The sequence below is a fragment of the Netta rufina genome (genome assembly GCF_964035555.1).
Source record: "Netta rufina genome assembly, chromosome: 3".
NCBI lineage: Eukaryota > Metazoa > Chordata > Aves > Anseriformes > Anatidae > Netta > Netta rufina.
The window spans coordinates 38302098-38312765 of NC_140125.1; the positions used below are offsets into that span (position 1 = coordinate 38302098).

Below are 10668 nucleotides of genomic sequence, written 5' to 3' on the forward strand. Positions count from 1 at the left end.
GGTAGAGTAAAGTAGGAGAAACAAGGAGCTCAGTGTTTCCTGAAAAGGAGAAAAAGCATTGATCAAAAGCTGTTTTCTGCCATATGAGACAGCCCAGAGGAACCATAGATCATGAAGCAAAGCTTGCTTTCTCCATCTCCAGTGTGATTCAACAGGTACACAAATTACTGAATTATTTTTAATAGCTCTTGTCTAGAAATGGCAAACTGTACTAGCAGATGTAAAAATAATAATTTTGAAACACTTCTGAAGTACTTGAAAGTATCTTGTAGCAATGTGTCTGAAACAAAAAAAAAAAAAAAAAGATTTGTATGTAAATTCCTGTGATATGGCACAGATGAAAGTTACTGAGGGTATAAATTTGTGTGAGTAGGATATGAGCAATGAATCTTTTTCCAAAGTTTGCATTTACGTTCCCAGTTTCTCTTTGCCTATATCCACAGGATGCTAGAGTATAAATGTTCTTACCATTTTAAAGCATAAACCTTTATAAAAGGAATAGTAGTCCATGTGAGAGAGGCCCTTGTCATACAGTCTGTTAGTGTATTGTCCTTTTGAAAATGTTTTTTAAAATGATATTTCGTAATCAACTGTGAAATAATATGTCCGTGGCTGTGTGAAGTAATAAGTTCACGTTTGTGTGGAAATGTGTACGCTTTGACCTCAGAACCAGTTGATTGGCAAATGAAACTTGGCCATTGTCAGGTAGTAAGAGGTGTTTGTTCTGGTCCTATTTACTAGGAATTTCTGCAGTCAGCGTTTCCATTTTACTGGAAATTATAATGTTTTAGTATATATTTCTGCCAAACTTAAGATGAAAGGAAAAAGTTCTTAAAAAAAATAATAATAAAAAATTGCCTGGAACATGTAAAGAAAATGCAGTTGTGACACTACTTCATCTCCTAGCAGTAGCACAATGCCTCCTGGAAGCAGAAATACTGATGATTTATCCCATCATTCTTGCCGTGGACTGGGTCCTTTGAAGAGATTACTTCTGCTAATATCTTCATACTTCTGTCTCTTCTGATGCACGGGGGCCTTGTCTGTGTGACTAGGTGCATCATCTGTGAGATGCTGAATTGCAGATAAGCAGGTTAACATCAAACTGATTCAATGTTTAGGCTTAGTTCTACAAATCAGGATATCTCTTCTCAGGTCAACCCAAACCAAAGTACCTCATTCTTTTCTTTCTTCTCCTGATGAAATGTCAGTAGCATTTCCACAAAAATGCTCTCAACTGGGCAAAAATGCAATTTTCCATTGAAAAAGCCATGTGATTTAAAGAAAATCCCAGTGAACTCTAATAGTAAGTAATGTCCCTGTTGCCTGTTCCACTCCATCGTATGTACTCAAAGTAAGTCTTGTTACTTTTATACGCTGCAACATTTGCCATTCCTTCCCTGTATGCAGCCATCGTTAATACCAAAGCAGTTTAACCTCCTTTCTCGTACTTCCCCTTTTTTCCCCTTCAGCTGATTAAATATGCCATAGCTAATACAATTCTATGAAGTATTTTGTTCTTTTGGATCTCTTTACAGGTTCTTCTTCTTTCTTCTTTGTGTGTGTGATGAACTATAATTATCCAAATGTTTTTTTTCCAAAATTTCTTTAATCTCAGATACCTGGGCAGCACTCGAGAGGGGCAGAAGTGGAGGAACATATCCCAGCTAAGCATTTGATACTACACTTGTTTCAGTCTGGAAAAGACCACAAATAAGAGAAACTCAAGCATATACTTTAGAGTATGGAAAGAAAAAAGTAGACATTTACAAATTATGAAGTACTGAAGTAATTTTTGCAGTATGTATAACATCTCCAAGAGGTTCATACAAACTACCAGTGAAGTAACACTCTCCTTGAAATAGTACATTTGATCAGAATGTAAGGAGGTGTTTGATTTAGTATTGCAGCAAAGGATACAAGCTCTACTGCAGGAACCAGTGAACAGAGAGGATATTGGTATAGATAATGATGGTGTGGGAGTGTGTATGATGTGGTATTCATTTTTGGAATTTATCTAAGAGAAAGGTGATTGAAATACAACACAGTAAATTAATGCAAAGCACCAAAATGCTATAAATGATGTGTTTCAGAGAAGAAAGAAAAGGTAGGCAAATACTCCAGCTAATATCCCATTTAATGATTAAGAATTTTTACAGTTTAGGAAAATGTAAGAGGGAAGATTTAAGTAACATTTACTGAGGCAGTGAGAAGAACATGTGCATGGAAGAAGAGTCTGCAAAGAAGCACTCAAAGGGGAAGGAAGAAGCTAGTTAAAATAAGCAAGCAGAGGAAATATAATTAAATGCTAGGACAGATAATGCGAGGAGAAATAAAAGGATGATAGATCCTGTGGTTGACGTTGCGCAAGCGATGCTCCTTGAGCTGGCAAAATGATGTAGAGCTGACCGGGCCATACAAAGGCTACAGTTTCAAACGTATGCTGTAAGAACACAAATACAGATTTTGCATTCAATTGTTAAGATCAGATTACCATCTTAACTGGTTTATGTATGCATGTGCCTGTATGAACAATCACTTCTGTGGGCATAATTTACGAGGGCTGCTTTCTGAACTTTGATTCCATAAATCAAAGTGTATTCTATAAATACACATAACAATCTGGGTATGCTATAAAATTTGTGTACTGGTTGTCCCTCTTTCCTTTTCCATTTCCAGTCTCAACTCCTCAGTCCAGAATTGCTTTTACTTTATATTGCTCTTTAACCTTTGGATGGCATTTCTTGTGTGTTTACAGCTTTTGTACAAAAGCTGACTGTAGCTATTTTTTTAAATTAATTTGCGAGGCACAACATCACAAAGAGAGGGAAGCGTTCTCTTTTGTGATCTTGCAACATTTTGAGATGTGAGGAGGTATGACTGGTGTTCAGTGATTTGCCAAAACTTTACCCAGATTATGAAATGCAGATTGTGATTGATAGTGAAGATGATCAGCGTATGTTTGCTTCAGGAGGTATGCAAGCAGAAAAATCAGTAACATAATGAACATGCAGCTGAATGACTGCAGCTATCCTCGCTTCAGATGTTTCTTTTTTGGTGGGGTGAATGGGAGGAGGTTCTTCTTGTGCAGAAATTTATAAAGATCAGTGATATGAACAGAAAACCAAATGAGAAAAAAATAGAGAAAGTGAAAGTTCAGTGCAGAAGCAGTAGGCTAAAAGCAAAGGCAGCAAGGTGAAGCAGCTTCTAATACAACATGCAAGTAAAGGGCATCATGGAGGCATACAAATGTGTTCAGTACACAGCTGAGTACTTCAGTGCAATAAACTCAAAGGTACAATTCAAACTCAATTTTGGATACTTCAGATCAGCTCATTTTATGGACTTATGAGTCACTCAATTATTTGTAAAGAAGATAGACCGAGATCCAAAGCATACAAAGCACATCTTAATTTTTAGAGTAATGTTCTGAATTTCAGTGTCTACTGAAAGGAATTAGAGTTCCTCCAAAGTGTTAGTATTTATTCTCTACATCTTATATAAACTACTGGCATCAGCGATGACGCTGTATTGCGTCGAGGTTGCTGTACGGAGACAGATGAAGAGCTTATCTTCTGTATGTATTCTGACTTTTCCTCATGTTTCTGCTGCTCCTCTGACTTGGCTGTCTTTGGGCCTTTGTTGCCATATGTGAAGCTTTCTTTTTAACACAGAAAATGACATTATTATCCTAGAAGCATGATAAACATCAACTGTATCAAAAAAGCTGATATAAAATGCTGCAGGCATAACCACACTTAGGACTTCTCCAAGAATTTCTCACCTCTACAGCCTTTCAAAGGTATATTTTCCAGTGCATAGCAGAGTTTATTTCTGGAACTTTGCACTGGATGAACTATGGGCGCTGGATCAGGCTGTCCTGGCAGCCTAAAGTTGCGATGGCGACCACAGTAAGAGGTGTGACGTGTTGTTTGTGGTGAGGCCACTGAAGAACAAAGTACTGTTGGATGGAGAAAGCTGCAGTATATGGGTCTGCTCTGAGCTGAACACTTGTGAGAAAAGCGCTACCCGTTTATGAGTTCTAATAACGGGCTGAACACTGCAACTTCATGCTTCTCTTTGTTAAAACTTTGGCTACCTACATACACCATACACTCCCTCCTAACCATGAATTTTCTCTCTTTTTTTTTTTTTTTTTTTTTTTTTTTCTCACTAGGGCCTATTTCAAGACATTTGTCCCTCAGTTCCAGGAGGCAGCGTTTGCTAATGGAAAGCTTTAGGTAGCCTCGGGCATTGAGATGATACTGGACAGAGCTCTTCAGTCTACACGTATCAGCACACAAGAAGAATTCCTGGAAACGGGCTGGACTGGCTTGCTACTTTCTAACCTCTGAAATGGATTTGCTGGCTTCAGTTTTTGTCAGATTTACGAATTGATGACCTCAGCTAGCACGCTCAAAACTGAGTGTTTGATATTCATCCCATCCCTTTGCCTCTGCCACTGCCATTCCTTCATGTATCTACTGGATTAAATTTAAAAGCACGTGTTTTGATGTGATAACATTTTCTGGTGCCAACAGTGTCCTGTATGTCATGCCTTGTTTGCTTGTCTTCAGAGGGTATTAATTGGATTATTACTTTTTTTTCACAGAAATTTGTGAAATTTGTATATTTAGTTAACATTTCCAGCTTATCCTGAGAAAATCTAAAACTGCCGTATGTACCAGAAATGCCTAATGGACTGTACAGTGCCGTATTCTGCCTTGGATGTTGGCATCTCACTGTGGTTGTTACTCTCACAGGTATGAATACGAGTTGCACAGTTCAATTTTCAGTGCCTTTCAAGTTAGTCTGATATTAATATGGCACGGGTTTGGAGCTGGGTTTTTTTTATTATTATTATTTCAGTTGAAAGCTCATCTTATATTAAATGCTGTGCTTTTATGCTTTGTTTTTATTTCCAGTTGCACACTTTCAGTGTTTTACTAATGAACTCCCATTGCTTTTATGAAAAAGTTTTAGTGCTCTAGTACAAATGCTCATAGAGCTGGTTATATAAATTGGTATAACAAAATAATGCTTTCATAGACCTATAATTTTTCCAAGTAAGATAAATACTGCTAAGAAGAAAACTTTCAATGAACGAGTGAATGATGTCTTGGAAAATAACTAATGAAATAATGTAGGGTTACAGATATTCAGCTTAATGCTTAAGTTCAGCATGTCTTCTCAGAAATAACTTTAAGTGTATATAACTGGAAACATTACCTTCCCTATTTCTGAAATGCCAAAAGCAAAATTCCACCTATTCATCCTTTCTTTCATGCTTGTGTCAGGCGCACCAGTTAGGGCTAACGGTCACGGTGTCACTTTCCCGAATTAATTTGTAAATAGACCAGGGGACTTTCCAGTAAGGAATGAAGTTAACGGTCTGCATTGCTTATAAATGGCACGTGGAAAATGTGCCCCACTTCTGCTAAATATAAGGAACTACATGAATAGGATGCAGATGATACAGTGGTACTGAAAAACATTTAATTTGAAATTATTCACCATATCACTGCTATCTGCTCATGTAATGAAATCTCATCAAATTAATTGATTGGCAGTGTTCTACCCTTTCTAAAACTCGTTATTTCACATCAGAATTAGTGTTTTCCAGTGGAATGTCCACCTAGGGGATATGGATGGGTCTTGAGCAGTGAAGCTTAATAATTAAAAATTATGCAAATTAGTTGCCTCTAGAAACTACAGGTTTTTTTAGCTAGTTTATAGGCAAAATTGTAGTATATGTTTAATACTGAACTTCTTGGCTGGAAATTAAGCTGCAAAAAAAAATCAGAGTTGTTTCTGCAAATCTACTGAGAAAGGGGACATGTTCATGTTCTGTCCTGTGACCCATCTCCATGTGACTGCTGCTGCATTATCTGAGGGCTATAATCAGCACCAAAGGTCTGAGGCTGAATTCTCCCTGTGGAGGCATTGCATTAGGCTTTTGCATGCAAACCAAGTCTTACAGCAGATGTGGAGGGTAATGGCTTCGTGTGTTGAGCAAAGACATAGCTGAACAACCTCAAATGACTGAAAACTGGCATTGTTTAGTGTATTGGGACAATCTCAAATCTGCATTTCTTCAGGTAAAAATCAAAGCCTCTCACTCAAGAATAAGCTAACTGTTGTGAATTGGGAGGGAAAAGGAGGACAGCTAAGGAAAAGCATTCACAGTCTTATAGTAACAATCTCTAGTACCTTCAAAAGGAAAAACAAAAAACAAACTTAAGTTGCATCAGTAGATCCCTGGAACCTTACATTTTACTGCACTTTCTTGGATTCAGACTGCCCCATGAACATGGTGTTTCCTCTATATCTTTCAAAGGCTAGCAGTTCCAAAATGATGCAAAAGGAGTTGCACTCTTCAGAGTGAGTGCACATTTTCAACCAAAAATGCATCCTTCACCTCAATCCTCAGAATTCCAGACTACTTTAGTACTGAGGTCTGCATGTTCCAAAAGCCACGTAAGAGAGGACTTTGAGGATATAAAAAGCCTAAATCAAGGATTCCTCATGTTATTCAATAGCGTGATACCAACTTTTCACTAGCATGTATGGAAATGAGCCAATGGTTTCAGTTTTAATTTTGCCTCTTGCAACTGGTACTATTTGGCCAAAAAAAAACGAGGTAGAAGGGTTGAGAAACTGGTCTGTTTGTGTTTGAGATAAAGTCTGCAAGCCTAACAATTTTCAGGTTAGAAAAAAAAGGCATTTTGCTTGCTCTGAATGAACATTTTATTTATTTCAAAACCAACCTGCACTCTTTGACACATCCAGTAGTAGTGTATGGAGCCCTTCCTGATCGTTCTCAGGTTGGTTTGTGGGTGTTAGACCAAGATACGTGGGGCGTTAGGAGGAAGGACATGGAAACGAGTGAGCTCTTCTCTTCAGAAGGAAGATTATGTATAAATGCTAAATCAGAAAGGAGAGTTAGTCTGAATAATTTCATATCAAATCAAATATGGGTTGAAGCAATTTAAGTTAGCCACAGGAGCTGTAATCTGATAAGGTGGAGTTAACTCTGTTACGTTCTGTTTTCTGATAATAGCCATTATGGCCACTCCAATGGAGGTGAAACTTTCAGCTCTTTCTCTCCTATAATGTGATATATGCAATTAAAAGGAGCAGTTGGACCTGAACTGATTCCTGTGGTTTCTTAGGACAACAAAACAGGAGAAAAATAGCAATGTTACGAGCATATGGAATAGCCTCATTTCTACTCTGCCATGGTTTTAAGTGATAAAATGCAGTAAGCCTGTATTTACTCTTCCCCATCAGTGTACAACTTTCTGACAGTCTTTCAAAGTGTAGATGTAAGGGTCGAGCCTTTATTCCTCTGAATGCATTGCATCCACTGTGCTAGAGGTAATACCAAAACTTTTGGATTCTGAGTTAGTTTTTTTTTGTGAACTTGCTGAAAAGACTGGACAAGCAGCTGGAAGAATAAATAAAAGTTAACAATATTGTGTGTGGTTTGGCCTTCATTGATCTTTGTCGCGCTGGTCATTGCTTTGTTGATCAGCTTGCTTTGTTTGCTGATTCAGCAACATCTGCATCCTTGAACATCCTCCCATTCATATATGGAGTAAACTTGACTCAGTTTTTCAGAAAAAAAAAAATCATTGCTAGAATTAGCAGAGATCTCCTACGCATTGTTAAAGCCTTACTAAGCATGTTTTTTTCTGTGTATTTTCTTGCTCTCATCCTGTCTGGCACTTACGGCAATCAGCATCCCTGGTGAATCAGTCAGGAGACTGAAGTCTGCGCTGAAGCGCGGTGCCATGAGTCCTTCTTCAGGTGATTTCACAGGAGGAGACTTCTCACGCAGGAAGGGATGGAATGGGGCTGGTCAGTCTCCCTCCAGCAGAGCTCCCTGCTACAGGACTGGGCTTTTAAGAGAGGTCAAAAACCCGCTCAGGTAGTAAGTAGGGGCTGCTGCTTAGCCGGCTCCGTCTGCATCAGCAGCCTGAGCGAGGGGAGGCGGTAGGAACCTGCAGGAGCACGTGAGGGCCGCTCCTGCTGGACCGAAATCCATTTCTAATACTGAGTCTGAGTGGCAGCCATACGTGAAGATGAAAGGGCAGCGCTGCGTGGAGCCCTCTATCTAATTTCTCGCCCTTCCAGCTTTGTGAGACAGGCGTGCTACAGGAAGGTACCAAGCTTCGGACACAGCTCCTGGCCACGGCTTAATTACAGGCTGCCGTCCTTGCCCTGTGAAGCAAATGAAATCTGTGACAGAACAGACGGCAGGTGAATGCTCTTCCCTTAAATTACTTACCTCTCTGCAGCGGGTGTAGTGTAATGCTCGTTAACCCAAAGGTAACACTGTTTTGAATGTCTTAAATGGTGCTGAAAATCCCTTAAGTCATCTCCTTTGCAGTTTCCATCTCCCGGTGTCTGATGTTCCGGGACAGTCTTGTTTTCTTCTTCCTAGTTGCTGCTATTTTTAGCAAGCGCAGGGTTTTTCTTTTTAACAAAGCACGCTGGTGTTTGCCAGTGTCTTCTGGGCCTACATGAAATGTGGGATGGTTTGCTGTAAAAAACATCAGCCTGACTGTAGGGAGTGTTTTTATTTATTAAGCTTAGCATTGTATTCTCCACAACAGAATCATTGTGAGGAAACACTCCAGTGCTTGCCAGGAAGGAGCCGACAGTCACGTTGATGGCATCGCATGCATTTTTTGCACTGAATCTTAGTTTAATGCACATCTTAGCGGCAGCAGGGGGAAAGGGTATTCCGAAGGAAGCCTGCACCGCCGTAAACCATTGATCGAGTTGTATCTTTTCCTGTTTGCACTTTGAAACAATAGATTTTGTCCCGTTGGTGGGCAAAGCCAGTAGCAGTCTGAACAATGCACATCATCAGTACAGGGGGGTTCTCATTTTTTTTCCACTGACTCGTGTAGATTCAGAGCGTAATTTCAAACTTTGTACTGGGGGAAAGCAATGCAAATATCAGAAACGTGCAAGCAATTTTAGCTTTGTATGAAATAAATGAAATAAAAGGCTAGCTGTCTAATATACTGTAGGATTGTTGAGTTCTTGCAGAATAATATTTTGAAGCACATGGCCTGAAAAAAATCATGGCGTGTGGGTGATTTTAGTCCTGCTTTTCCTATTCTGTTTCCCGTCTTACATTGAAAAGCACGGTTCTTGGTTCCAAGGCACTGCACAAACACCATTTTGCTAAAGTGGTAGTTACCAAGCAAAAAAAGGCAGGGGGGAGACTGGGATCGGCTGCTGAAAATAGGTCTTATATCATCAAGAAATCAACAAAGGAAGCGAGGTTTGGCGGCTGCCCTGCCACTTGCTGAGTCTACAATATGGGCCTTCAAATGTGTCCCCAGTGCAAATTAGAAAAAAAAAAAAAAAGCTTTTTTTTTTTTTTTCTTGCAGTGATAAAGAATAAATACAATATTAAACAACAGGAAGTAAAGCAAGCATTTAATTGCGGGCATGAAAAGCAAAATTCACACTAGAAGCCTAATGTTATTTGTTCCTACAGCTCCCTGGATTTCTCTTGTCACCAGAGAGGGTGAAGGATTAATGCTTCTTGCTACAGCTGCCTGTGGTGAAAATTGATCCTTGGGGTGCTACATGTTTTCATCAAACTCTATTTAAACGCTAATGATGCTTTTTCTGTCCCCAAGGATGGCAACACCGTACCAGTGAAAAGCAAATCTTAGGCTATCAGGGGTTTCTATTCCACCGCTACCCCATCTCAAGTGCTTGATTTGGGTGGAGCGAGCACTTTGTAAGCCATCTAGCCTGCCAGCAAGCAGGGTACATTTTATTTCCTCGGTGTTTATTCAAAATGCTTCAAGCTGATTATAATTTGACATCTTATTTCCTTTACCCCACTGTCCCCCCTCACAGCAAAGGATATTTTCTTTTTAGTATTTCTTTAGAAATCAGAGCCGTCGAGGTTATTTGTGCCTTTCAAAGGGAATTTAGCGCTGGTGCCGGAGCAGCAGCTCGAGGTTGGAGCCTTCAGTTCGTTCTCTGAACTGCGCAGTCAGCAGCAACAGCACGAGCATCGCGCACCCCTCCCGGCAAACCTCACGTGAGCTTCTTCTGACGGGAGGACAGCCAGGAGTGGAAAAAAAAAAAAAAGCACAAAACAAAACTTTTGCTGCTCCTCAGACTGCTCACGAAACGCCCGGTGCTCATCTGGTTGCTGTACGTAGCTTCATCTGCTACCAGGGACAGGACCGCTGTTGGAGAGGTGCTGACTGTAAGGTGCCCTGCTTGGGTTACTGCTTGGGTTACTGGAGCCCTAGTTTCTGCACCCAACAGGGAAGCTGTGCCAGAGGGGAATTGCGCCCCGCTGCCACTGCTGAAGCAGGGCATTGCCTCTTGAGCCTTGATAGGAAAAGGCAGCTGCAAAATTCAGCGGCAGCTCAAGAACAGCCCTTCCAGCTAATGGTGATTTCTTGTGCGTTTTGGCCTACTGAGCCTGCTCTGTCTTCTGCTGCCTTAATGCCTCCAGAGGGCAGATGGGGCAAAAGACTTTCTCCTTGCATCTCCAGCCCTAGAGGAACATAAAAGGCTCGGAGCTGTTCACAATCAGCTTCCCAGCTGAACTCTTCTATCCTCACTGTGAGAAGGGGAAGCAAAATGTTGAAATGAAAACCTGTGTTGCAGAAAGAGTTTGTT

The 10668-nt window shown here is 40.2% G+C and overlaps 1 protein-coding gene across 2 annotated transcripts in view; it reads left to right on the forward strand.

The window, feature by feature from the left end:
- BABAM2 (BRISC and BRCA1 A complex member 2) overlaps positions 1 to 7475 on the forward strand; it is a 166785-nt gene extending 159310 nt beyond the window's left edge. For both annotated transcript variants that reach the window (XM_084283295.1, XM_084283296.1), the window contains exon 12: positions 4178 to 7475. In XM_084283295.1, the coding sequence (XP_084139421.1) occupies positions 4178 to 4241 (64 nt within the window). In that variant the 3' untranslated portion in view covers positions 4242 to 7475. The remainder of the gene's footprint in view (positions 1 to 4177) is intronic.
- The last annotated feature ends 3193 nt before the right edge of the window (positions 7476 to 10668 follow it).